Below are 26,743 nucleotides of genomic sequence, written 5' to 3' on the forward strand. Positions count from 1 at the left end.
TGGCTCTGTGTTTTAATTACATTCATTTTCAAGCTCAGCGGGGATAAGAAAAATCTGCTTCCTCTTAACGAGCAACTCTGCAGGTTCAGAGACTTTGTGAACTTTCTCTGTGTATTTTACTTTTCAAAGGAAGCCTTAATCAAAGCTTGGGTCAGACTGAGTCCGAAATTCAGTCAATCAGAATTTATAAAGTTGCACCAATCTTTCATTGCAGGTTGTGTTTCTTTTCAGTGCCATGCATGTTGGAGCTTGCAGCTGTGCCTCCAAAAGGCATGAAGCATGTCCCTTCCACCGAATACAAACGTAGCAAGTTTGATGAGTCCAAACAGGCTATAACTGCGCTGCAAATGAAGAACACTCCAGCTTTTCATCTATTTCATTTAGTTTACAGCATTAATAGCATCATTCTCCGTGTGTGTGAATTTTTCAAAGCGCAGAGCATATCTTACAGTCTTATCTTGGGTTTAATTTAATGTTTTGAAATGAATTTAGGAGGTTAAGCTGAATTTTTAAAAACATTTAATGAGCTCAGGAGGATTTTGTTGTTTTTCCTTGATCAGAACACAGTGAGAGTCCATGTCGTTATTTATCGTTAAGCTTTACAATCCTCCACTGCTCCTAAAGAAAATAATTAACAAAAGCACGTATCTAGTGGCCATGGCGAGAGTTACTACACAAATGATGCTGTTCCTCAGGACAGATTCAGCCTGTGTGTGCTGGGATGCCGTGTCTTTTACAATCCACAGGCATGACATGAACCTTTGAGACTTCAGCAGCACAAAGTTCAATTGTGTCATTGACAAGTTAAAGTACAAACACAGAAATCAATAAACGAACGAAGTTGAGATAATGTGACTGTAGGCTGGTCGGCAATGTAAACAAACACTTTCTTCCAACAATCCCCCTTTTCTTTTTGTGTATTTTCATGTATGTTGTGTGTATTGGGGTCATGAATATAAAGAAAAAGATTTAAGTGGGAGGGACACTGACGTTGGAGAGATAAGGAGGTGCAGGTTGTGCCCGGGAGGAGTACAGCCAGTTATGAGGTGTAGGTGGGGTTGCTTTAGGCCAGGGGAGGGTGAGAGAGGACTATAACATGTTCAGAGAAGTGTGATGTTCGGGGCAGAAGTGCACTTGTGACGGGTATGGTATGGACCCAAGTGCAGTACACAACAGGCAAAGAACTGATAATCAGTCAACTGGTTTATTAACTGCAATCTGGTAAACAACGGACAGTTCGAGAGCGGGGCAGTGGACTTGGTCGAGGCAGGCAGAATCAGGCAAACAATCCAGAGGGAGACTGGCTGAGCTCGTGGTCAAAACAAAAGACAGAGTTAATTTACCGGGGGTCAGGCAGAACATGCAGGTCGTAAACAGGCAGGGTTGATTCTGGGAAGACAGGCAGGTAAACGCTGGAAGGTCATGCATAGCAGAGACAATCTGGCACCGAGTGAGTGTGAGGCTGGAGAATATATACTGGTTGGTGAACTGATTGATGAGTGAGGGCAGGTGTGTGATCAGTGAGTGAGGGCAGGTGTGTGATCAGTGAGTGAGGGCAGGTGTGTGATCAGAGGGTGTGGTGTGAGCAGGGGAGTGGAAACGAACCATGGGCTGGAGCAGGGTGTGACAGAAAAAGATTTAAGTGGGAGGGACACTGATGTTGGAGCGATAAGGAGGTGCAGGTTGTGCCTGGGAGGAGTACGGCCAGTTATGAGGTGTAGGTGGGGTTGCTTTAGGCCAGGGGAGGGTGAGAAAGAGGATTATAACATGTTCAGAGAAGTGTGATGTTTGGGGCAGAAGTGCACTGGCTCAGGCAGGAGTGCAACAGACAGAGAGATCAGGATGCAGAGGCTCACACGGCAGCAACAAAGAGGGGAAGTGTGATAATCAGCGTAGGAAATTATGGTCTAAATTTATTGTTGCTGTTTCGGTCACAGTCCAAGCGGGTGTACTTGGACCAAAATGAACAGTAATGGCAGCAAACAGTGTTATGTATCGACCTTCAAGATCCAACTCAAGCCGCCCAGCGCATTATTACCAGTGAGGAACGGACCCAAAAGTGAGGACAGTTGGACTTCCAAGAAACGTGCTGATACTGGTAAGTGATGAATGGCAGAGCGAGAGTAAACGCTGCAATCATGGTGCAAATACTTTTACATATAGATACAAGCCAGGATGTGGTGATGCTTCCTGGTAACTGCTCGATGTCCTAGCACAACAGAAAAGCAGAACTTTTGTGCCCTAACCTCAAACATTTAGAAGAAGATGATAGCCACTACAAACATTAAAATAATAGCTTTACTAATTGCATAAAAAGTCAGAGTATGGAAGGAACATGTCACTCTATATCCAAGTATATATTTCTAATGATTTAAACAGCAGATGTCATCACTGGCTTCATGCTGGGTACAGATCATAGATCATTTTAATCATACATTTATTTCTCATGCAGCTTTGTTTTATTCCAACATATATTCAAACTCTGTACTACACGGTAAATGTTTATGCTTGCATATAAAACTGCTCTGCAGGCATCCAAATGGGTAAAACTAAAAAGGTGAGAACTGCTTCACTAAGTGAGATGTGGTCTGCAGCACTTCTGTTATTATTCAAAGTATTTCATGTCAGGCTGAAATGATGTGTGCAATAACACGAGGACATGTCGATAAGGACATCACGTGGAAATATGGTCACGGAGACGCTGTGGATGTAAACATAATCATGCATCTTGTGTTTCACCTGTTTGCTGTATCAGGGTTTTCGACACGCTCCTCCAGCAAAGGTTTGGAACCACCCACCTTCGTAGAGCCTCTGCAAGACTGCCATGTGGACGAGGGCAAGAACATCACACTGCGGGCAATTATCGCAGGAAGCCTGCCAATCAAAGTGTCCTGGTTGCATAATGGTGAGCTGGAACCGTTTACTGTAAATCGCTTGCTAGCAATTAAAGAAGGAGGTTTTATAAGAACAAAAACATATTCATCCACAAGTCCAAGTATTTAAAATAAACATGGCGCACCGTGTCCTATGTTCCATTTATGATGACCACAAACATTTTAAGTTTGGTTAAAAATGTAAATCCTAATTGTTACTGTCAAATATGGCCATAACTGTACTATATTTAGCCATATCTGAAGAATTTTAAGCAATATTTCCAGGAAAGAAAATCATATTCAGACCTCAAGAGGCTCATTTTTCCAGTAATTGATCCATTATTCTTTCTCATTGTTCTTACCCGTTGCATTTCTTCTTCCGAGGGTTTCAATTTCCGTTGATTGTTCCCGCTGGCAGGTGAAGTGGCTCTCTTTGGGAAAGCCTCCTTTGACGGTCGGGAGGTGAGCTTTGTGCTGAAGGAGTCGTTGCCAGAGGATGCTGGGGCCTACACCTGCTTGATAGAGAACCGTGCAGGGAAAACGTCCTGCTGCGCTGCCGTCTTTATCAGAGGTCAGTTGTCGGGAGGTATTACTACCAAAAAACATCTTTTGGAGGTATTTCAGAATCAGCTGGTGTAATATGTCTAATAGTGGAGCACAGATTCAAATCTTCATGGGGGAAAAAAATCCCATATTAGATCCTCCTGCTTGTTAAATACTCGGGGGAGACTCAGCAGTCAACTATGAGTGAGTGTGTAATATCAGCAACACACCTCCCCCACAGTGAAGCAGCATTTTCTGCTGCTCAGATGCTTCTCTGCAGCAGGTCAAGGGTGCTTGAAATGGAGTTATAAAGAAGGAACTCTAATTTAGTCTGGAATACAAGGTCACCAAATGTTCATTTTCTGCAAAAACAATGGCATGAAATATGAGGGAGGGCCCTACACACACACACACACACACACACACACACACACACACACAAATACATAGACTCAAAGCTAGATGGGATAAATATGTGTGCAGTCACTTATTTGCATGTGTTTTTAAATAACTGGAAAATCCAAACTTCATTTGAGAACATCCAAGCACCAATGTAAAGGAACTATGAAAGTTGTAGATGGCTTCCACTTTGAATCCACTTTGTGCTGTAATTTACAGCTAAGAATCATCAGGTATTTATTCCTCATGATCTGTGGTCTATTTACTGTTCCTCTTTGCTGCCCACTGCAGACTTTGAAACAATGCACAGTCTAAAAAATCAGGTCTCAAGTTCCACCACTTCTGCACCCAAGAGCCTCGTGGAAAATGGCAGACCTTTACAGTCTCCCGCAGACGAGCAACTGAAGTCCAAAGAAACTTGCACCGCCCCTACATGTCCTGACCGGCTGGATTTAGCTCCAAAAGGTAAAAAGATGGTGTCTTATTCAACACACATTTAGATGAAGCCCCAATTTCCTGCCTTAATGCTATTGGCTGCCGTTAGCCGTTACGTGCATCCATAGTCATACAGCCTTGTGCTACGCCCAGTAAAGCTAGCAGGTCCCCAGTGAGCACCATGTAGGGGAGTGGGCAATGCACCTTTCACAGAGACCTGTTGAGTCTGTTCAACAACAGCCATCGAACGGAAGCACAGAGCCACACCTCCAGCTACTAAAACTCACCTGCGCTTCATCTGTTTCTGCAGAAGTCATCCCAAAGAAGAAAGCAAACTCAGAGTCAGGTGAGAAACCCAATTTATTATTTGTATTACCTTCATTTTTTTCTTCTTGCTGCCTTTCTCCCTCTCTCTCCTGTCTAAAAAAGTACGGGTCATTTGTGTTGATCAGTAAATACAAACGGTGGATGTTTTGTATTGACACTTTTTTATTGTCTGTTAACACAAGAGGTTCATTTTCCTGCGTTTTGTCACTATGTTGTCAGGTGTCGAAGAGCCTGAAAAACCTGAATGACATTAATGAATGCGCAACAACACATTTTGATGGTGCAGATGTGTTGTGTTATTGTAACAAGGGATGGGTATACATGGTGTAAAATCTAGGACGGACATAAAATAATTCAGTTGCCTGGTGGTAAGAAGGTGAACTGTAGTCAAATTCTTTTTACCTAACCTCTATAGTCAAATTCACTATCCTGAAGGTCTACACTGTGTTTGAATGCCGTTAGAGACGATAATAGCACCATAACCATCAGTTTAGTTTTACCTTTCCAAGAGCTTGATGTCTGTGGAAGGTAAAAATAGGAAATAATGTTTGCCGCTGTGTTCATTTCCTTTCAGGATATTTGTCCTAGTAAATAAAGAATAGCATGTAACTGCATTAGCACATATAAAGAGCGACTGAAAGTGACATTGTTTAACACACTTGATTACACAAGGACTGGTTCTACTCGTGTTTGGTAGGTCACCTGTGGTTTGCATTTGTTACCACTTGAGGCACTTGGTCTGCAGCGTGCAACAGTAATAAAGGGCTGCCTGTAAAAGTAATACAGTTCAAATATGTACACTACAAATAGCAGATAATGTAGTCACATCCCACCGACAAACATTTTCTCTATCCCCATCTCATGACACACTGAGTTCCGCTCCTTGTGGTGTTTTCAATAGCTCAGCACTTATCTGGATTCTGAGTCAAAACACGGACTTTGTTTGGTCTTTGCAGGAGCAGCGTTACGTTTTAAAACCCCCCCGCAGCAGCTCACACTGAAGGCGGGGCGAGCCGCGCGTGTGACGTGTTCTTTCAGCAGCAGCCCTCCCGTCGTCTCGTGTTGGATCAGAAATAAAGAACAGGTGTTGTCATTTTGAAACGGACTTTAAAACATCTATCTGCAACCATTTGCATTCCCTGTCTCGCCAGTTTAACTCTGTTTTGAATGTTCGCTCTCACCTGCAGGAATTCTCTCCACCAAGTTAATAGTTTTATCTGTCATTCTGAATGTGACGATAGATATATTGCACATCGTTGTCCAAAGGAATGAAATTGTTTTCTTTGACGCTGATACAGATTATTGATGGTCCAGAGGTGTGGGTTGAGACCACAGACCTGAGCAGTACACTGGTGATAGCAGAGGTGACAACAGAGCACAGAGGTCGCTACACGGTAGTAGCGAGAGACCGCAGGAGCTCGGCACAGCACACACTTACTCTGTCTGTAATAGGTAAGACAATGCACATCTGTATTTGCAGGATTACTTCAAGTAATGCTTCTCTGAACTACTGTTCCACTCTAATCCCAACAGAAACACCACAACCCCCTGCCTCCTGTCCTGTAATCTCCTCTGTCTCCACCACGAGTCTTGCGCTGTCCTGGTCGGGGCCCTGTTATGATGGTGGCACTGCCATCCTGGGCTATGTGGTGGAGATAAAGAACCCAGGAGTAGCTGAATCTGCAGACTGGAGGAAGCTCACTGACGAGTGTACGAGTACCTCATATGTGGTGTCTGCGCTGCAAGCTCATCAGGAGTACTGTTTCAGAGTGAGGGCCTACAACGAGGTGGGAATAAGCCAGCCAGGACCAGTTTCACCAGTGGTTAGGATGGAGCAGAAAGGTGAGATAATGGGGACAATGACAATAGGACAAAGAACAAATAGCTTAAAATGAGCCTCTTGTCACAGCTATTGTGTCTTTATTTGTAGATTTCGACAAACCACAGAAAGAGGACCCGCAGAACTACGCCTCTGTCACCATTGACTCTGCCCACAAAGTCAGCGATGACTACATTTTACAGGAAAAACTGGGAGTGTGAGTGCCGTCCAAAACATAATCTTGTTTTTCCACATCTGTAAACAGAGTACAAGCAGAAAGCAGTTCCGATGAAGTTTGAGACAGACTTCCTCTCATTACTGAGGGCAGGGAGCCAATTCCTAGCAGAGAGGATTGAAAATCATGCGTGTGGTGACATTTGTTCTGCCTAAGCACATAACAAACAACTTTTCTCCTCATCAGGGGAAAGTTTGGCCAGGTATTCAAGTTAATCCACAAGGAAACAGGGCAAGTGTGTGCTGGAAAGTTTTACAAAGGTCGACGCGCCAAGGAGAGAGACGCTGCCCGTAAAGAGATCGAGCTGATGAACTACCTCCACCACCCAAAACTGGTTCAATGCCTAGCAGCCTACGATCAGAAACCAGAAATGGTCATGGTCATGGAATTGTGCGTGTCCCTTCGCTTCAACATCTTGCATATATTTAAAGCAACGCAATGTAATAACCAGTTTCTGTGGTTTGTATGGCCGCAGCATCGCAGGCGGGGAACTCTTTGAGCGCATTGTGGATGACAATTTTGAGCACACGGAGCGCGCCAGCGTGCACTACGTGCAGCAAATCCTAGAGGGTGTCGCCTTCATGCATCAGCAGAACATTGTGCATCTGGACCTTAAACCTGAAAACATTGTGTGTGTTGACAAGACCGGCACGTTCGTTAAGATCATTGATTTTGGATTAGCAAGCAAGATAGGTAGGTGTAATAAACCCTCAAACGGTGGCGTCACACAAATATATCACTCCACACCTTGTTTGGCATACTGGTGGCGTCTACGAGCACAACTCCACAGCATTCTTACAAATGTATCAAGAAAATCTCTGTTTGAAAGTGCATGCACAGGCACGTCATGTAGTTGATCCAAGTTTACGACCGCATCACGCAACACAATAGAAATGGAAGAGTAAGCCACAAAACGCAACATTTATTAGGAAAATCAGGCAAGTACGCCAACAGCTAAATAATAGGAAGAACAATTCAATTGGGGACATTTTTTTAATACAACTACAAATTAGGATTCTTGATTATTTGAGGTAAAATCATTACATGATAAATGTTTATAGTGGAGCGATAACGGTAATGATAGTTTGACATTTAATGCGCATTATGTGTTTACAGATAACACCACACCTCTTAAGGTGATGCACGGGACGCCAGAGTTTGTGGCACCTGAGGTCATTAATTACGAGCCTGTATGTCTGGCCACTGATATGTGGAGCATCGGGGTCATCTGTTACATCTTGTGAGTGAAACCCACCCAACAACCCATCCATCCACCTTTCCCTGCACAGGGTCGCGGGGGGCAGAAGCCTATCTGAACTGCCTCCAGGCGAGAGGCTACTAACTGATTGCAGGGCTAAAATACAGAGATAAGCAACCATTCACAATCAGTTATGATCATTTTAGAGAAGCCAATGTGAGTGAGTCATTTCAGTATCCCATAATGCTCTGGGCATGGGTTTGTAGCCATATGCAACGTTTTCTATTTGCTGTTGTATTTTACCTGAGCCAGCACCGGTAAAAGAGGTCGTTTCACTGTCGCGCTGAACTTTAGTGCCACCCAGAGGTGTGTGTTCAAACGACATTGCAATGAAAGGGTCGTCTTCTCCTGTCTGTAGACTCAGCGGGGAGTCTCCGTTCCAAGGCGACGATGATGCAGAAACTCTGGCCTCGGTTACAGCTGCGCAGTGGGAGTTTAGCGAGGAGAGCTTTGAAGAGATCACACAGGAGGCCAAAGATTTCATCAGTTCCCTGCTTATCAAGCAGACAATGTAATGACCCAGCAATGCTGCCTGAAGATATTTGTTCCTGTAGCTACCTGTGTATCAGCTAACATATGCTTTCCAGGAGGAGGATGACCTGTAAACAGGCGCTGGCGCACCCTTGGATGGCAGCGTTTGACTCTGGAGAGCTAGAGGCCAAGAATCTGTCAAAGGAGAAGATGAAGAAATTTCTGGCGAGGCAAAAGTGGAAGGTGACGCCTCTGTACACTGTTTTTGGAGAGTGTACCTGACCAGAGACTTGACTTTTTTGTTGTTAAATAGAAAGCAGGTAAGGCCTTGTTGGCCCTGAAGAGAATGGCTCTACTCTCTAAAAGTGAAAGTTCAGCATCCTCTCCCATCACCCCTGGAGAAGGTAAAGCCTGCTTTTGTTTACCATTGGAGGATATTTATTTACTTCACAACATAACCTTAAAATAAATAGCGGCCCATTGGTTCACACACTCTTTGTCTTAGAATCACCATTTAGTCCGGAAGCAGAGCACGCCCTTCAGACTCTGGAGCACAAGATGCAGGGGCCTCCTCAGTTCACACAGAGCCTGAAGGACCAGACGGTGACCTCGGGATCCAGTGCACGTCTTTCCTGTCACCTCACTGGTACGCCTCAGGGTTCGGTTTGTACAATATGAACATAGCATTATGACTTGAGATTTTGGTGATTTTGTCCATGAAAACTTAGGGTAGAAAGTAAGTAATTACTGAATGGCAGGTTGACTTTACAGTCTTGCACCATTTGATCTATTTTGGCAGGATATCCTGACCCAGAGGTGGTGTGGCTGCGTGGAAAAGAGCCGCTGGTGGAATCCCCATCAGTCCAGATAGAGTATGAGGAAGATGGCTGCTGTACTCTGGTGATTTCCAAAGTTGGCCCAGAGGACGGTGACCTTTACACGTGCAGAGCCAGCAATAATCACGGGGAGGTCTTCTGCTCGGCCAAACTTACTGTTCAAGAGTAAAGTCTTGAATCGTGGTCTTAAATTTCCTTTTTATTTCGAATGAGACTTAATCAACCAGAATGTTATTTCATGCTATATACAATGCACATATTAAACATTGTACCTATGTCATACTGTGTACGTGGATATTCTTTATCTATGGATAAAAACACAAGCACTGGTCAAAGAGCAATAATTGTTTTTAAAAAAAAAAAAAAAATCAAAATATGACATCTTTATGTTTTTTAACCACTTATCTATATGCAGTTGTATATGACGGAACTGAGATAAAATTATGTCGTAAAGAGAAGAAAACCACTGAAGGTGTTGTAGCCCATGCCGTCATCATAGACCAGCCGGTTTTCTTGGAGCTCCACGTATACATTGTCTCCCACCTCGAGCGGGATGACCACAGCGTTGCTCCCCATGTCGTTTGCATCGGACCCTGAGGTGTCCCGGACAGATGTCAGGCGGTCGCTGTTCTTCCTGAGGCTTACCACTGAATTGGCAACAGAATTTAGGTTGTTGAACATTGAGAACCGAAAGAAGTACATTCCTTTGACCATTACTGTGAAGATGCCTGTTGAAATAGGAAGCGTTTATGATCCTTAGTTCTCGGGTGATTTTCTCCAGCTAGCCACTTTTCTCTGAAGCATACTCAACCTGTTGAGGGGTTGTAACAATTGCCAACGTTGGAGAAGACTTTCTTATACTGCAGTGGGGTAGCTTTTGTGAAAGGTCCCGTGTTTCCAGACCCAGAATCTCGGAGAGTAGCAGAAAAGGCCACCTGCGGTGCCCCTAAAGGCCGCAAATAATCACAGAAATCCATTGGAAATGAAGGATATATCCTGCAAATGCTACGTTTGCTCACCTCCTATGATGCTCCGCAGCTCCACGACAGTTTTCTCCGTTTGTTGCAACTTGTCTTCCAAGGCTGTTATTTTTTCTGCCATGTTTGTGAGTTTCTCCCCCATTGTCCCAAGGTTTTGAAACAAACTGATAGAGCCACAGCAGCTGAGCATGTCTGAGCACAAATGGACCTTTCCATCATTTTCAGTAACTTGTGCTTCGCAAAGACACCAGCAGAACGCCACAAGGAAGACCGCAATCTTCTTCATTGTTTTCAAAATATCAGCTTCGCTCTGGCCTTCTCCTTTTATATACCCAATACCGGTATATCTGGTGTTGTGCAAGACAGGAAAAACACGGACACACCTCATTTCACATTCCATTTTCAATGGAATCTCCCCACTGCGGGTCCTTGACCCATCTGGTTAAACTCAAGGACTCTGGCTGACCGCTGCCTGAGGTACAAATTGGGATTTTATTTTTTGAACCATGCAGATACAAAAATGCTTTTGACATTAATATAGACTCTCCTCAGCAAATCAAGCGGTTCAGAGGGAGTGCGGGAAGCCATCCACCTCACCATCACTCACTCTCACCTCAGTGGCCTCAGTAGCTGATATAATGGCTGGCAGGGTCAGTCGGTCACATGATCACCTTAAAACTAATACTGAAAATCCCGATAGCCCCAGAAAAGTTGACCAGGAAAACCCAATTAAGCTTAGCACCTGTGCTACGTAAACTGTTCCTAAATGTCACTCAGAAAGAAAGTCATGCAAGTCTCTGATACAAGTTTAAACATTTTTTTTTAATTACACTGAAAAACATGAAGATACTGTACAAAGAATGTTTTCAGATGGCACCGAATATGGTCACCTAGAAATTTACAGTGTTTGACATCGTGATAATTTAAAAAATAGCATTTATTTCTACACTTAAAATAAATATAGATATGAAAGTGAATAAATTAATGGTTAAGTGTAAGCTTACTTCATAATATTTTAAGTACAGCAAGTACAAAGAGAACCTCGCCAACAATACTAGTGCTCAAAAGAATCCAATAGGACGTCCAAAGGTGAAAGGCATCACCTGGTCGCTACTGCCCCCTGCTGCTTCCCGTACAGCACTGCTGCCCTCGAGTCAAAGGCACCGATCATCTGTTTGACCACTTCATCAAAAAACAGACTGGTCAAATGACAGTGCAGGAGGGATTTGAACTCAAAGGAAACCTGCAGAAGACACGGCAGAGAGACCGAGCAAGTCAGATTTGATTCTGCCAAGCATGTGACAGACAGCCTCTAGATCTAAAATGATGTAAGATTTCAGCTGTAGCTCCTTGCATGCCACTGAAGTGGAAGTCATTGTCTGAGGTAATGAGAGCTGGTAGCGAGTCCAAATCCGTCTCTCAGAAACCATCATCCCTGCCAGCTATTTTACCTTCTTTAAATTAACATGCTAAAGACTAAATTGAGATGTTAATGAGCTTTAACTTTACACTCCCAACTGTCAGTAAAACGTTTTTCAGCCATAATCTGAGCTCTCAATTTTTGTAATATTTAACATCTGTTCAATAACTACATTTTTCTTCTGGGAAAACTTGCAGAACATGCTAAAGCTTCCTCGTGTAATCACAGCAGCAACAGGTATTATTTTCAGTTTGCACACGTACATAGAAGTGCACTTTGCAGGAGGGGTGAAGGTCACTGGCACCAGGAAAGAATCGCCATACGGTCTCAAGATGACGGAACACGGACCCATCGGTGCACACGGCCTGTTTTAAAATTGATATTGTTTGTTTCTGGTAATGGCCTGAAAGCAACCAGAGGCCTGATGCTTCACCACTCTCTGGAGGACAGAATGACAAAGAAATCGTGCCGCGAAGATGATTTTCCACACACTTACCCTGATTTTGTGGTTTGGAATCACGGTGACCTCTGACGTGTACCTCTCCACAACGGGAGGGAAGCCAATTTCCAGCTCTGCCTGAAAGTCACCACTTTCTCCCTTGAATGCCCGAGACTTGGCGCACCAGGGCACAAAGTGCTGGTACTGGTCCACATTGGCCACCACGCCGTATAGCTGCTGCGGAGTATACCTGTGGAGAGCACACGCTGCCATCAACAGGGGTCACACCACAGGCCCATTTTTGAATTGGACGGGACAATGTTTCACGGGTGAACCCCCCCCACCCCCAATTTATATTAAAATCCTCAATGACATTTTTATCTTCCAACATCCAAATCATCAATATATTGCCTCATTATTACTCATAACCGTGATACTGTTGTATTTCGATATGTGCATTTGGGATTTATTGGTTTATAATCATTCATGTTCCAACTTTACATTAAATCTAAACTGTTTTTTTCACCCTTTACTCACCCCAATATCCTACTCTCGGTGTATTCCACCTTACGGGTGGTAATGGGGGCCACCAGGTTGATGAAGTGTCGTCTGGGGTTGCTGACAGGGTGGATGTTGTCAGGCCTTCTTGTTTGCAGGACTCCCCTGGAGCTCAAGTTTCTGCTGATGGAATTTCCCGTGAATATTCAAAGACCACCCAAGAAGTTTCTGTTTTGTGCCATTGTTGTTGGTTTTCCCCCTCTCATTCCCTTTACTCCGTGTTTTATTAAGAATTTAACCAGTTTGAAAGTGCAAAACACATTTAAAGCGACGTTTAAATCCCTTTTTAAACACAAAGGAAACTCACTGATCATTAACCACAAGGGGTCAAAAACTCATTTTAAAGTCTCTTTACTAATCTTAGACACTTTGTGCCGCTAATGCCGGACTGCTACCAAGATATTCACAATATAAGTAAAAGCAACAGAATGATACAGCCCCAGTAACCTCCAACAGAACCATTGGAACAGAGTTGGCAACCCAGTACCGGTAATTAACGAAACCAGCTGAAACTCACCTGCTGGTTCTTTTTGTGCTCCCACGCAAAAACTTGAGCGAATGTGTGTCGGACATCTCCAACATCGCCCTGAAGAATATCGGAGTGGTTCTCTTGGTCATTCTGCGGTTAACAAAGGAATGCAGCTCTTTCTTCCACAGAGAAACTCGAGCGGAACCCAAGCGCGCAGCGGCGGTGCCGGATGAAGTCGACTCCGTGCAGCGGCGCAGTGGGAGGCGCCGTGCGCGCCGGCCAATCACCGAGCTGGGCGCTCCATCTCGGTGCACATTTAAATCAAGCTTTTAATCAAGATCATCATAAATACGCCTTGATCAACATTCTAGTCTGGTTCATTTTGGAATCTCTTATGAGAGAAACTAAGATAGAACCCAGAGCCGGGCCTCTCAGAACCTCAAAAGTGACCATAAATTAAATGTTCTCTTTCATCCAATACTGTCATGGAGTTATAGAAGACAATAAGACATGCATAATAGTTCCCACATTTTAAAATTAATCTTGATTTAAATGAGACAACCCCCCTTTATTTCCATTTCAGAGCCAAGGTCAACATTTGGGTTGGTTTGTCTTATTAGTGAAGTATGAGCAAAGTCATCCCTGCACGAGAGCCCTCGTGGTGTTTTCACAGTTTCACGTGTTAGTCAAAGTCTGACCTGCACTACCGGGAAATGATCCGTGCAGCGAGCACGTGGAACAAGCAGGCGGTGTGTGTGTGTGTGTGTGTGTGTGTGTGACACACCTGGACTTTGGTGCTTCAGATGCGTGCTCAAAGAACAGCTGTAAAAATGAAACTGTATAAAAGTCAGAACAGGAGGATTCCAAGAAAAACTTCCTGAATCTTTGTTTCCTCATCATCAATGTCCATGCTGGAGTTTTTGTATTTGACCAGACTGGAATTTACAGGTTTTTTGTCAAATCCTGTTGGAGCGTAAACAGTTTAAATCCATTTTGAAAGTGTGCCTTTCATTTGTTAATGACCTGATTACCAACTAAATGGAATTCCGTGTTTAAGCCACCTCACACTATAAAGGATTCCTCCTGATAAAAACATTTTAAAAGGCCTAAGATGGAACTACCACAGAATTGTACCAAAGAGAGTCAATAACGGGAGTCTTGTGTTTCCTCAATTTTATATTTCAGGCCTGGAAAACAGTCATTTTTTCACCAAACAACAGCCAATATAACTAAAAAGCTTTATTAAATGGAGTGTCAGAGCAAACAGTGTTGGAAGGAATTCAAAATCTGCTGAATTACTCACAAATATCAAGAAGTGGCCAGAATATAAACAGGGGGAACTCATTGTTCCTCTGTTGAGAAAATGATTTTGCTCATCGTACTGATGTACCGTGAGCCGTCTGGTTCGGTGACCTTCAGTTTGGTGAGGGGGGGCACCACATCGCTGGTGAAGTACCTGAATGCAGGGTTGGGCGACTGGATGGCGTCCTGAAACACCTTAAAGGCAAAACACACACTGATAAGGATTGTTCTATTACTGCAGTTTAAAATTAGTATCGGAAAGTCAATCAGTAAGTTTCCAGAAAGGTGGGTGACTCTGTTTCATCGAGGTGAGTCAGAGAAGTTACTGTGGCGAAAGGTCACGCTTGCATCATCGATCAGCAAACATCCCACGACCAGCAGTTATGGCCTTCACGGCGTACCTTCACAATGTCCTCAGTGTCCTGTGCTGAATTTTGGAAGACAGAGTCGCAGTGCTGCAGGTATTTCTCATACAGCGCGAGTGTCTGTTTGTCCAGGTTTTGACACATGTCCCCCACTTCTGCCTTCTGCAAGTTGGCCAGGAAATCAGTGTTGACCGGGCCACACTCAATGAGAGACACGCTGCGGAGACAAGCAGAGTTAACAGCTTCTACTCCCAGCAGGCATCTTCCCCTCTGAATTCAGGAGGCGACTGACTGGATGTTGAAGTGTTGCAGGAGGATGGCCAAACTCTCACAGGCTCCCTCTACTGCAAACTTGCTGGCGCAGTAGACCTCGTTAAAGGGCAGACCTGCAGCAGACCACAGAGGAGGCATTGTTTTGGCAATTTCAAGCATGACAGAAGCATAAACAGGTTTTATTTCCATCGAGCCGTGAACAAGTGGATCCTCAAACGTTCTTTTGTCTCACCGTGAAGCCCCCCGGTGCTGCCCGTTACCAAAATGTGACCCTTTCCCCGAGCCTTCATGTCTGGCAAGAACGCTTGGATTGTCTGGATGGTACCGAGGAGATTGACCTCCAGGATCTTCCTCATTGACTCCAAAGACTGCACCTCTAATGGCCCCATCAACCCCACGCCAGCGTTGCACACTGGTAATACAGAGAACACTGATGTTCCTACACAAGCTCCACTTTTCTTCAGGAATTACTGAGCATACCCAAAATGTCTATTCGTTTCTCCACAATCCTCGCCGTCGCCTCCAGGATGGACTGCTGGCTGGTCACGTCCATCTGGAGTATGTCCAAGGTGTCCTTGTGAAGACCTTTGACGCTTTCCAAAAGACGTTCCTTTTTGGACAGGTTTCTCATTGTTGCATAAACTAGAAAGAACAGACCCAAAAAAGACGGGGCACTCGATAAAAGTGACCAACAGTTGGACGGCACCGCCGCCTTCCACTGTGACCAACAAACAACACACGTTCTGGTTACCTTTAAACGCCTTCTGGGGGTCAGAAGCCAAGCGCACAGCCAGGCTGAGGCCGATTCCAGAGGAGCAGCCAGTGATCAACACCACCTTTGCATCCATGGCGCCCACTGATCAGTTGAAGAGGAGAGGAGCTGAAGAAAGGAGGATAGGATAGGATCTCCCTCCTGTTTTTCCCATTTGCCACAAGGCCAGTTACTTGTAAACATCTTCCCACTATCAGCCACCTGCCGCCCTCCCTTTATTTTCACATACCATCATAGCGTATTTTCATTTTGTCTGTTGCAGACATGGGAATCGTTGCCACCTCCGCGCAAACAAAAGGGAAGTTTATGGGGAGGTGACAGCTGTGCATTTTCCACTTTTAGATGAAAACCGATAACGGAGCGCACGCATGAGGTTCGCGTCCACACCAGCATGTGATGTGTTTGATACATAAATATTAAAAAGAACTCAACCACTGACTGTGATCAGCACACTCCCTGCTGGTAGTGGGCGTAGAGGAGGATCATTTGGAAAAAAGGAACAACGTTCATGCCAAGGGGCAGAAAGCTCGAGAAGATTGTTCAGCTGGGAAATTGAGCGTCGAGATTTCTTTCGCTAGGTGGCGACAAACATTCAGAAACCATTTATTTTCGAATGATGAATGTACAGTATATTTTTATGTACATTTTCCTTGTCTGTGGGCTTTGTCTGGAGCTACCTACAATTCATCCTGAGGTTTTTAAAATAGTATTTTATCTTCTTTATCTTTACATTGTGCTGGGAAACGTTTGGAAAGGGTTTTGTTTGTTTGTTTTTTTGTTTTTTTTAAATGCACCATATAAATAAAGCGGATTGTACTGGGTTGATTAACCAAAACATTTTCATAAGATTTTTTTTATGCATTTAGGGTTTTTGGTCTGAAATGAATGATGATGGACAAAATAGTTTTCGTGTACACATTCTTTATGTGAAACTTGCTTTGTAAGCATTATTTGGTTATTGATCTTTTTTTCTCCTCGGATATTTGGATTACAGTCCATCCATTTCTTTTTAGCTATGAATGTATCCTGATAGTTTGGCACGGCTGATTGCAGTCACTCTGGAAGCTTTCTGGAGCAACACGTGACAACATATTTGCTGCAGAGCAGTAAGTGCCAGACGAAGGTCATGTGGACGTGTCTGGAAAAGCCCGAAGCGCTCCAAAGACAAGATTTCCACACAAGACCTGTGAGGTATTTATACTTTCTCTGAAAAAAAAAAGAACAACACCCCACGTGGACAGCCGTGCATGTGTGTGTTTGAGGGTTGTTGTTTTTAAAAGAAAGTTCTTGTCGGTTTGTTGCTCAAGGGTGAATGCCAGAAATATAAGACTGGACTGTAATTGCAAAGAAAGAAGGATTTATGAAAGAAGGATCTACTACTGCTGCAGGGGGCAAAATTCAGCCTTTCCCCAGTTCACTTATGCATTCATCTGATGGAAGACGACCAGCGTGAGTCACAACGGGCAAACGTTGAACTAAGGGCCTGAATCATGAGCAATATGAGGTTCGAAAGAGCAGTTGGTGGAGCAGATGCATCAGCAGGATGTGCCATGTGAGAATGATGAGAGGTGAAGCAGCTGAAGGCTTGTGATGGTGACTGTGGTCAATGAAATGTCACACCGCGCAGATAAATAAGGTTATCTTTATTTCAGATTCGTTCCATTGTAAAGCTCTTGCATTTCGCAGAACTCCCCTCCAAAATAGAACTCTTGACTTAGTTGTAATTTCCATTCAGCTAAAAAATTCATTTGCACATTAACTCTATCTATAAAATCTACATTTACCACAACTCAAGTAGCTGTTTCCCCGGAGATGTGCTGCTTCTCATATCCTCCTACAGTTTCCTCTATTTTATTAGCAATGAAGATACTGATACTATACTGAGCAGATTTTATAAATGAGTTTTGGACACCATGCATGAAAAAATAGGAGGGAAATGTGCATTCTGAGAAACCCAGGTGTGTCTGGAGGGAGAGGCTGAACTAGTTCCATCCAGCACAGCGTCCCAAAGGTGGAAGTATTCAACATATGAACTGCAGACAGAAGATAAATGTGGTCTCTCCTCTGCACTGACATACAGCTACTTTATTTCAGTGAAAAAAGGTCAGACCGTGCCAGAGAGAGCCATGTGGATTTATAACAAGGTAAATCAAAATTAGTGCTGCTGCGCTTTACTGTTAAAATCATTATGGCTGAAATGAGAGAGGATGTGTGGAAAGTATGTACGCTTTGGGATGTGGAAGGGCATAATCAGCAGGTTTTATGGTTCTGTTCTACAGAATAAAAGTTCCTACCGTTAAGAATCACCACAACTAGCTCAGACTCAATTATAGTGATTTATTAGCCAGTAAACTGAGAATCAGATCGATAATCTAAAAAGAAATCAATCAATCAATCAATCTATCTATCTATCTATCTATCTATCTATCTATCTATCTATCTATCTATCTATCTATCTATCTATCTATCTATCTATCTATCTATCTATCTATCTATCTATCTATCTATCTATCTATCTATCTATCTATCTATCTATCTCACGTGTTTATTTTTCCATGATGTCCTCAGGAACGGGACCCTTTGCATCACTTCAAGGGCCCCCTGTTGACCTGCTGATCTTCCACGGGAGCTGTTGGAGAGCTGGAGCAAACAGCTGGGCCTGTGTCATGGGAAATGTCCTCTCATCCCTCAACAGACAGCCCAAGGCATTCCTTCTTCTTTAACATTGGAGACATCCTGTTCTAACCATTTTTCTGACCTTTGGGCACTTGTGTTTGCTCTGAGATCTGGACAGACCTTTAATTTAGAGCACAGACGTCTCGGACCTTAGGCTACAGGTCAAATTGACGGTATTCTTCCTGTTGCTGTATTGTCAACCTACACAATAGAAAGTTGTGTACATTAGTACTTCTATTGATATCTGAATCTTAGATAGCAAAAGAATTAATTTTCTGTTCTTTTAAGACCCCTAATCTTTTATTTTGTTTGAGGGCACTCTGTAAACTTTGATCTGAATGCTAACTTTGACACATGAATTCCATTTATTTTCCAGCATAGTTTAAGTTCCATCTCCTCTCTTGATTCCAGGTGCAGAAGAGGGAATTCCTGCAGCAGTTCCTCGCCTGTGATGTGGTGGACTGAAGGTCTAGCTGGTGTGTCTGGGCAGGGCAGGTGACTCGCTATGCTGGTATTTAGCTCTTTTCTTGTGAAAGACGTCTTGACAGTAAATGCAGACCTACATTAGCTCTTTATTTCCACTCAGCACATTTCTCACGCTTGATAGCTTTTTTGCTTCCTGCTTCCCCCCTCTCTGTATTTCTGTTTCTCTCTTTCTCTCATGTGTAAATCATTTAAATAGCATTCCTCTTTTTGGATTCCAGACACCCTGATGTTCTCCATGTCCATTTGATAACCTGCCTCTGTTAACACCTGAGTCTGTACACAAGGAGGTTAAGTGTTTAGACCCATCACAGATATAAACACCTGCATCTTGAAGTCATACGTTAACCACCCAAGCAGCTATTTCCTGTGTTCTCATGTGCAAATGCTTACAAAACCCACTTCCCTTGGCTCACAAATGCATACAATTCACACAAAAGGAGATTAATGTGCTCTTTATTTCAATTGTGCCGTGCTTAGATGTGAATAACAGGGTCTTTTGTCTTGATGCCTGCTATTATTAGTCTTTTATTTTCTGTCCACCCTGTCCTGGACATCCTGTCTATTTACTTTGCTTGCATAAGCGGGCTGATATGATTCTGTAATACTTTGGCAGACTTCATGTCAATGACGAGAGAGTAAAAGAATGTCGCCCATTCTGCCCGCTCAGGTACATAAATGTTGCTTTCGGTTCCCAGGAGCCGAGATTACGATTTTGAACCTTACAAAACATTTCAAATGTTTTCGGTGCCCTCCCTCACCAGCTCTCAAAAGACATCCCACGTTCCCAGAGCTGAAAGCTAATCCTCTTTGTTACCCTGGCAGGTATCTCTCACACACCTACAGAGCAAGAAATGCCACCTGTCTCCATTTCTGTCATACCTGCTTGGATGTGTCATTGTTTTTACGGCCGTTCGCTCTTCACATTGGGTGATTCCTCAGAATTGGAGATGAAGAAAGGCGGAGTGAAAGAGAAATAGCCTTGCCCTGGAAAAAAACAAGCACCCAAAATTTCTCACACAAGTTTCTGGGAAACATTTACGGGCCTGGTTTCATTTACACTCACCTTTTAAAAGGCTTTTAGGTCTTTAAAAGGTGGGGAAATTCACCTTTCTGGTTGACCAATTGCCCCCTCAATTAACACATCTCATCAAACCAAAGTTTTTATGTTTCTAAATAAAGTCAGACAGTTATTTTTAAGCAGCCTCCTACATGAACTAAAGCCAGAGATATGAAATCTCCCCAACAAACATCTGGTTCTTATCGCGTCTTAGCATCGCTTCCACCACATAAGATGACCAAGGCCACAAGGCCAGTTCCCTAAATGTGCTGTGTGCTTATCTTACATCACCACCTATTTTTCTATTTAGTGGCCTCTCAGTGGTCTTTTTTTCCTTCTTTCTGCTCTTAATGTTGGTTAATGTTGTCTCTAAGGGTCATTTGGAAAAAGGTTAAAGGCTAAAGAACATTTTGACAGAGATAAACAGTGGCAACAGTGACAAGATAAATTTCTCAGAGACAGCTATTAAGAGACAGATATTTGTCTTGCAGTTATGAAATAACAGAGCAAAGGTCAATAAAAGCCTCTGAGAAGCACGTCAAACTGCACAGTCATGTTAACATCCAGTGACATTAGCGGACGGTTCCTCAGCCTTTGGTAAGTTTTTCTTGGCAATTTATCACACTAATTATTATCTAAAAAACATTTTTGGCCTCTAATTTGTGTTACGTCCTGTGTACGGCTAACAGATGTGAGACCAAGAGCGGAGATAAGCCCAAAAGTGTTATTATTTGGGTTACATAACATGGTTTTATAAAAAATCCCATTGTAATAAATCAGAGTAAGGCATTTCAGGCATTGCAGCCTAATATGGGCATTATTTTGAACTGAAGAACCAGTTTCACTCTCATTAAATTCAAGTCCTCTGGTATGAACTCACCTTTGTTCCTCTCCTTGTTGACAGCATATTTCAGGATTTTGAAAACACACCCTGGACTTAATGCCTTCATTGCCTGAATACTTGTAATGTTTTTAGAATTTTGAACAGAGAATTTAGAATTGGTTTTATTAAAACTCTGTCCAACACACATCAGTTTAGATTTATAATAGGTTTGAAGAAATTGTAGCTTTTTTTTCACTTCAGAAAAAGGGTCTCCTAAATTTGAACGCTTAAACAAAATTTCAATTTAAACAAAAAAAAAAGACACAGTTTTGTGAGTTTGGGGATTTAATTCAATTCATTCCATGAGTTGTTGCCTCTCCCTGTGGATTCCACCAGATCACATGACCTGTCAGTCTTTGATGCCTTTGATCAGTGTTTCGGATCATGTGACGCGGTGCACATATGCTCTTGCCCTCATTAACATTTTAACACTGACGAAGATAAAGTGACTTTTCTTAGAGTGATGCTTTGTGTGACTTTATAACTAACATTGCAGCAATAATAAACATTTCTGTCACTCCTGATCGTGGGGCACATCCGCCTTCCATCACAGACTCTCATTCATCATTTAACAGGGATGTGACACCAGATTCCTCCAGCCTGGACTTGCGTCAGCGTGGAGATTTTTGGAGATCCAGCGTTTGGGTGCTGCATTCTTCTTGTCCCTGCACATTGCCATCGCAACGCTCACAAGACACAACAGTTCGATAGCAGACAGTGTTGTTTCCAGGCTGCCAGCTGGAGAGAGGGTGTGAGAAACAGGGCCTGCTGTGCTCAGAGTTATAGTCCAAAAAAAAGAATCCCCATTCCACAATGATGACTGTCCCCTCTGCAACAGACTCCCAGATCAGGAGGAAGATGGACAAAAGAGCTATTCAGTATCTGCTGACACAAAAGGCCGATGCAGGCTTCACTTCCTCAAACAAATCATTTGAATTGATTGGGATGATTATGTGGCAGCCAGATGGTGCTAAGACAGATGGCACTAATCCGTCCTTTTATTGTGTGGTTTCAGGGTACAAATTAGATGACAGCCTGCCATGAGAGTGGAGACACACCCTTGGACACTGTGAAGAGCAGCTACTTCACTCTGAATCCCTGGCAGAATATTTTTTGTTCTTATTTAAGTTAGGAAACCCTTAAAAACTGGGGTTACCTTTACATTGCTACCCTGTCAGTGCTCATTAACCTGTCAGGCTTGTTTAATAGCAGAACTGAAGGCTCAGATATTTTAACAGATAGGAAAAAAGCCTCTCCTGCGGAAGAATTGTGAAAACTTTTTGATTCACTGCTGGCTGTGGGTCAGACCTCTGATCTGTGGTGTGACTGAATAAGAAGCAAGAGGCTGCTTGTAAAGATGAGAGTGTTAACACAGGAGCCGAGGAGACGTATAAAACCCAGGCCGTCAGCGGGAGCTATAAGTCATGGCTGTGGGGTCCGGGTGTAGGTAGCCAGTGGATCCACATGCAGACACACACATGCAAACAGTGTGTGTCTCCATGGGAGGTCTTCTGGGGGGCTAAAGAAAGTGAGAGCAGAATTTACAATGGCGGCAGCACTGTTCTCATCTTCATAAGAGTCTGGAGTGAGTTCTGGAGCGAGGCCAAAAAAGAAATTGTGTGGGAATGAGAACTAAACTGGCAGTCCTCAGGGGAACGGCGGTGCTCTACTGAGTTTAATGGATGATTGCAGTGGAACCAAAGGTCAAAAATCGAAACCTTCAGTCAGCTCAGGCTTCACATTGAGATGCAGCACTAAAGTTGTGAGCTCAGGCAAAAATGTTGATTGGAAGAGCTAAATTAGGGCAGCTTTCAAATGTGTGTCTACAGTTCTAAATGTAGGACCCAACAGAATCGCCGCCATTAAGATCCTGTTGACGAGTCGTGCGTCAGAGTTCACAGGAATAAACAACTGCATCAATCAAGCTGTGAAAGCTGAATGTCATTCAGAATTTAGTGGACTCATGCTTGATAGAAAAAGGGGAATCCAGATCCTCAACACTGCTTCCAGCCCACAAAATCATGTGTGTGTGTGTGTGTGTGTGTGTGTGTGTGTGTGTGTGTGTTCTTGTATTACTAAATTTGTGAGGACAACACATTGACAAACGACCTTACGTGTGAGGACATTTTTACTTGTGAGGGCATTTTCTATGGTCCTCACAAAGAAAACCCTGTAAAAGCATTCCAGTGCCCCTAGTGACTGATCTGTATAAGTTACAGAAATTGCCCTCATTGCAATATTAAAACCTGAAATGTGTTTTCTCAGCAATCTTCTTGAGTGCCCCCAATTGAACACACTCCAGTACTGCAATCGGAATAATTTTTTGCAGACGACCAATTTTGTGATTGGCTGAGACAGGATCTTTTTTTGATTGGTCACTGAAATCACATGATCATGTCATGTGATTCTGATGCGCGGTCTGTTAAACAGGAAGTTGCTCAAATTCTACAGCCTGTAGAAACTAACAATGAACAAATTTAGTCTTTAGTACTTTACTGACAAATCTGGTTTTGACTTTTTTTTTGAAGATTCTGTTTTTGTCATAGGAAATTATATCGTTATATATCTATCTCTCTCTCTCATTTATATATATATATATATATATGGGAAATTGAATATATATATATATATATATATATAGAATATATATGGAAATTGAATATATATATATATATATATTCAATTTCCCATATATATATATATATATATATATAAATGAGAGAGAGAGAGAGATCTCTCCAATATGCAGTATTCATCTATATGTTTTTAAATTCACCATTATCATGTAGGTGAGTTCAGGTCTTCATTCCCCAAATGTGATTTACACTCAGTCTTCTATGAAGCACTTTCTTTGGCCTTTAACTCAGCAGTACTGAATCATCAGTGATGATTAAAGAAAACATGATTCATGGGAGAATTTGCAGTTTTGTTTTTGAAGCTGGTTCCCCTCCCCATTTTGTACAATGTAAAAAAAATTTTGGGCTATTTAATTGGGGATGTAATAAACCTAATTTTTATGATGAGATGGAATCTAAAAACACAGTTGATATATATAGTCTCTCTCTCTCTATATATAAAGATATATAGATCTCTCTCTCTGTCTCTATATATTTATATATAGATCTGTCTCCATCTCTCTCTATATAGATATATATAGATCTCTCTGTCTCTCTCTCTCTCTATGTATATATATATATAAAGATATATAGATCTCTCTCTCTCTCTCTCTCTCTCTATATATATATATATATATATATATATATATATAGATCTCTCTCTGTCTGTGTCTCTCTCTCTGTCTCCGTCTCTCTCTCTATATATATATAGATATATAGATCTCTCTCTCTGTCTCCGTCTCTCTATATATAGATATATATACATATATAGATCTCTCTATATATACGTATATAGATCTCTGTATAGATCTCTCCCTATATAGATATATAGATCTTAGTCCAGCACCTCCCTATGATAAACCTGTCATTTTAATCTGTCTAGATAAAATATGAGAAGAAATCAGAAAAAATAATTCCTAGCTGACCTGAAGGCCTCACATTCACATTTTTGCCATCCTTTAGCCTTTGGAACTTCTGAGGGTGCTGAAATCTGGCAGGATGTTTACTGGGACACCATTGATAAAGATACTATAGATGCTATACATATAAAGATACTTTCAGCAGCTCATTTGTCGGGGGAAAAAAAATAGGTGAACACCCTGACCTTTGCCCTTAGTCACTGTGTACAGCTGAGGCTCAGCCCATCTCTCAGGCACTAACAAGTTATAGAATTTGAAGTTTCATCTTAAAAGCATCTGGGGCCAAATGAAGCAAAACTGGATATTCTGTAGACTAAACCACAGCCCTCTTTGTGCTTGACTTCTCCCAACTGTGGTCATTCCATTGCAAACAATGTCCAGAAAGGGCCAGCCCGGCGGCTGTGCCAAATTTGCCAAGTCAGCTTCCGCTTTTTGGCAACGTTTCGCTCATAGGAAGAGAGTTAAAGTGCCCTAAAATGGGGTTTGTTAAAGTGGTGAAAAAGGCTTATTTCAAGAGGTATTGAAGAGGTATGATATATATATATAGCAGTACTGAATCATCAGTGATGATTAAAGAAAACATGATTCATGGGAGAAATTGCAGTTTTGTTTTTGAAGCTGGTTCCCCTCCCCATTTTGTACAAAGATCATTTTCAGTATTCACAACATTTTGTAATATAATGTAAATTGTTTTTTGGGCTATTTATTTGTTTGGGGATGTAATAAACCTAATTGTTAAGATGAGATGGCATCTAAAAACACAGTTGAAATATGGAAGTGACGTCACAGACAGCATTGGGCTTCTTGGACGAGGAGGCATGAATTCCCTCAAGGCTTTTGAGAGGAGATTAACAGAGTATGTTTCCTGTTTGCAACCAGCAACAGGCAGGTGGAGAATGATTCTTCTTGTGGTGTCTGTGTGTACGGCTACTGGGGCCTGGAACTGGTTAATAGACCCTGAAGCCTAAGCTGAAATCAATATGCTGAAAAAGTACAGTCACCATCGCAACTTACTACGGTGCCTTTGTCAAGAAGAGTCCCCCAGGACATGACGACCAGCTTTGGCTGGTGATGGAGTTTTGTGGCGCAGGATCAGTGACCGACCTTGTGAAAAACACCAAGGGCAGCTCTCTTAAGGAGGACTGGATTGCGTACATCTGCAGAGAAATTCTGAGGGGCCTTTCCCACCTCCATGCCCATAAAGTCATTCACAGAGATATCAAAGGGCAGAATGTGCTGCTGACGGAGAACGCTGAAGTCAAACTTGTTGATTTTGGAGTGAGCGCTCAGTTGGACAGGGTTAGGGTTAGACTGTTGGACGTAGAAACACTTTCATCGGCACGCCGTATTGGATGGCTCCTGAAGTTATCGCCTGTGACGAGAATCCTGATTCCACCTATGACTACAGGAGCGATATCTGGTCTTTGGGGATCACGGCCATCGAGATGGCAGAGGGAGCTCCTCCCTTGTGTGGCATGCACCCTATGAGGGCCCTCTTCCTGATTCCCAGGAATCCCCCACCGAAACTGAAGTCCAAAAAATGGTCCAAGAAGTTCATAGACTTCATAGAAGGATGCCTTGTGAAGACGTATCCCAGCCGTCCATCTACAGAGCAGCTGCTCAAACATTCATTTATACGAGACCAGCCCACAGAGCGGCAGGTCTGCATCCAACTCAAAGATCACATTGATCGTACCCGCAAGAAACGGGGAGAAAAAGATGAAACAGAGTATGAATACAGTGGCAGTGATGAAGAGGAGAAAAAGCGTGGAGATGACAGAGAGTCGAGCTCAATCTTAATGTACCTGGTGAGTCCACACTGAGGAGGGACTTCCAGCGTCTTCAGCAGGAGAACAAAGAGCGCTCCGAGGCCCACAAGAGGCAGCAGGCCCAGCTTGCTGCTCAACGTCGAGACCCCGAGGAACACAAGAGGCAACTTTTGCACGATAGACAGAAACGAATCGAAGAGCAGAAGGAACAGCGTCGTCGAATTGAAGAGCAACAGAGGACTCTTATAGCCCTCTTCTTTGCTGGGATACACAAACGAGTTGTGGCACCATCAATTATTGCTGCCCGCTGTCGGACAGTTTTAGCAGAATACAACATGTCCTGTGATGATATGGGGAAACTTATTCTCAAACCTCGACCAAACATCCAGTAACCCTCATCCGCTGGTGCTTGTCAACCATTGAACACTTTGTGTCAAGGGTGTATTAAAAGCATGCAGATGGAACTGACATTGTGAAGAAAGGAACCGATTGATTATTATAATAGTGAGGATGAGATGGCGGCACCAATCAAGCTGCTTATCTATTTGTATAGTCCAGTATAA

At 42.9% G+C, this 26,743-nt stretch overlaps 4 protein-coding genes, 1 long non-coding RNA gene and 1 pseudogene across 7 annotated transcripts; 3 read left to right on the forward strand and 3 right to left on the reverse strand.

Annotated features, from left to right (window-relative positions):
• Positions 1-1,664: 1,664 nt before the first annotated feature.
• mylk5 (myosin, light chain kinase 5) lies at positions 1,665-9,472 on the forward strand. The gene is made up of 17 exons (XM_011604159.2): positions 1,665-2,098; positions 2,756-2,905; positions 3,292-3,444; positions 4,107-4,280; positions 4,561-4,596; positions 5,534-5,661; positions 5,876-6,029; positions 6,111-6,419; positions 6,508-6,613; positions 6,818-7,021; positions 7,107-7,324; positions 7,748-7,871; positions 8,248-8,400; positions 8,477-8,603; positions 8,674-8,764; positions 8,866-9,006; positions 9,160-9,472. Exons 1-17 carry the CDS (start codon positions 1,963-1,965, stop codon positions 9,363-9,365), a joined length of 2,610 nt encoding a protein of 869 aa, XP_011602461.2. The 5' UTR covers positions 1,665-1,962; the 3' UTR covers positions 9,366-9,472.
• Positions 9,378-10,495, reverse strand: LOC105416479 (complement C1q-like protein 2). The gene is made up of 3 exons (XM_011604158.2): positions 10,216-10,495; positions 10,008-10,142; positions 9,378-9,924 (listed from the first exon to the last, which is right to left on the reverse strand). The coding sequence occupies exons 1-3, from the start codon at positions 10,460-10,462 to the stop codon at positions 9,638-9,640; spliced, it is 669 nt and encodes a 222-aa protein (XP_011602460.2). The 5' UTR covers positions 10,463-10,495; the 3' UTR covers positions 9,378-9,637.
• Positions 10,496-10,977: 482 nt separating this feature from the next.
• LOC101071117 (coenzyme Q-binding protein COQ10 homolog, mitochondrial) lies at positions 10,978-13,470 on the reverse strand. 2 transcript variants are annotated; one of them, XM_003964877.3, is made up of 5 exons: positions 13,111-13,470; positions 12,573-12,716; positions 12,093-12,285; positions 11,860-11,961; positions 10,978-11,419 (listed from the first exon to the last, which is right to left on the reverse strand). In XM_003964877.3, exons 1-5 carry the CDS (start codon positions 13,209-13,211, stop codon positions 11,276-11,278), a joined length of 684 nt encoding a protein of 227 aa, XP_003964926.2. In that variant the 5' UTR covers positions 13,212-13,470; the 3' UTR covers positions 10,978-11,275. The 2 variants fall into 2 exon arrangements, with proteins under 2 accessions (XP_003964926.2, XP_011602463.2); XM_011604161.2 differs by having other exon boundaries at positions 12,573-12,713; positions 13,111-13,460.
• Positions 13,471-14,220: 750 nt separating this feature from the next.
• Positions 14,221-15,915, reverse strand: hsd17b1 (hydroxysteroid (17-beta) dehydrogenase 1). Its single transcript, XM_003964791.3, has 6 exons — positions 15,754-15,915; positions 15,483-15,644; positions 15,235-15,414; positions 15,022-15,115; positions 14,766-14,946; positions 14,221-14,559 (listed from the first exon to the last, which is right to left on the reverse strand). The coding sequence occupies exons 1-6, from the start codon at positions 15,848-15,850 to the stop codon at positions 14,404-14,406; spliced, it is 870 nt and encodes a 289-aa protein (XP_003964840.1). The 5' UTR covers positions 15,851-15,915; the 3' UTR covers positions 14,221-14,403.
• Positions 15,916-19,000: 3,085 nt separating this feature from the next.
• LOC105416480 (uncharacterized) lies at positions 19,001-22,655 on the forward strand. 2 transcript variants are annotated; one of them, XR_964562.2, is made up of 2 exons: positions 19,001-20,590; positions 21,452-22,655. It is a non-coding gene; the product is annotated as an uncharacterized lncRNA (long non-coding RNA). The 2 variants fall into 2 exon arrangements; XR_003888542.1 differs by having other exon boundaries at positions 20,544-20,590; positions 20,898-22,655.
• A 2,496-nt stretch (positions 22,656-25,151) lies between these two features.
• Positions 25,152-26,707, forward strand: LOC115249978 (mitogen-activated protein kinase kinase kinase kinase 4-like; annotated as a pseudogene).
• Positions 26,708-26,743: the final 36 nt, after the last annotated feature.

Source organism: Takifugu rubripes, chromosome 5, assembly GCF_901000725.2.
Source record: "Takifugu rubripes chromosome 5, fTakRub1.2, whole genome shotgun sequence".
In the NCBI taxonomy this organism is placed as follows: Eukaryota; Metazoa; Chordata; class Actinopteri; order Tetraodontiformes; family Tetraodontidae; genus Takifugu; species Takifugu rubripes.

What these genes read in the sequence shown, in the direction of transcription:
- mylk5 (XM_011604159.2), top strand. Translation starts at nt 1,963, where the DNA reads ATGAACAGTAATGGCAGCAAACAGTGTTATGTATCGACCTTCAAGATC. An exon ending in GCTGGATTTAGCTCCAAAAG is followed by an intron (nt 4,281 to 4,560) that starts GTAAAAAGATGG and finishes CTGTTTCTGCAG; the next exon opens with AAGTCATCCCAAAGAAGAAA. An exon ending in TGGCGAGGCAAAAGTGGAAG is followed by an intron (nt 8,604 to 8,673) that starts GTGACGCCTCTG and finishes GTTGTTAAATAG; the next exon opens with AAAGCAGGTAAGGCCTTGTT.
- LOC105416479 (XM_011604158.2), bottom strand. Translation starts at nt 10,462, where the DNA reads ATGAAGAAGATTGCGGTCTTCCTTGTGGCGTTCTGCTGGTGTCTTTGC. An exon ending in GCTGCGGAGCATCATAGGAG is followed by an intron (nt 10,143 to 10,215) that starts GTGAGCAAACGT and finishes TGCGGCCTTTAG; the next exon opens with GGGCACCGCAGGTGGCCTTT. An exon ending in TTGTTACAACCCCTCAACAG is followed by an intron (nt 9,925 to 10,007) that starts GTTGAGTATGCT and finishes CTATTTCAACAG; the next exon opens with GCATCTTCACAGTAATGGTC.
- LOC101071117 (XM_003964877.3), bottom strand. Translation starts at nt 13,211, where the DNA reads ATGACCAAGAGAACCACTCCGATATTCTTCAGGGCGATGTTGGAGATG. An exon ending in AGCACAAAAAGAACCAGCAG is followed by an intron (nt 12,717 to 13,110) that starts GTGAGTTTCAGC and finishes AAATTCCATCAG; the next exon opens with CAGAAACTTGAGCTCCAGGG. An exon ending in ACCGAGAGTAGGATATTGGG is followed by an intron (nt 12,286 to 12,572) that starts GTGAGTAAAGGG and finishes TGCTCTCCACAG; the next exon opens with GTATACTCCGCAGCAGCTAT.
- hsd17b1 (XM_003964791.3), bottom strand. Translation starts at nt 15,850, where the DNA reads ATGGATGCAAAGGTGGTGTTGATCACTGGCTGCTCCTCTGGAATCGGC. An exon ending in CCCCCAGAAGGCGTTTAAAG is followed by an intron (nt 15,645 to 15,753) that starts GTAACCAGAACG and finishes TGTTCTTTCTAG; the next exon opens with TTTATGCAACAATGAGAAAC. An exon ending in CAGCACCGGGGGGCTTCACG is followed by an intron (nt 15,116 to 15,234) that starts GTGAGACAAAAG and finishes GGTCTGCTGCAG; the next exon opens with GTCTGCCCTTTAACGAGGTC.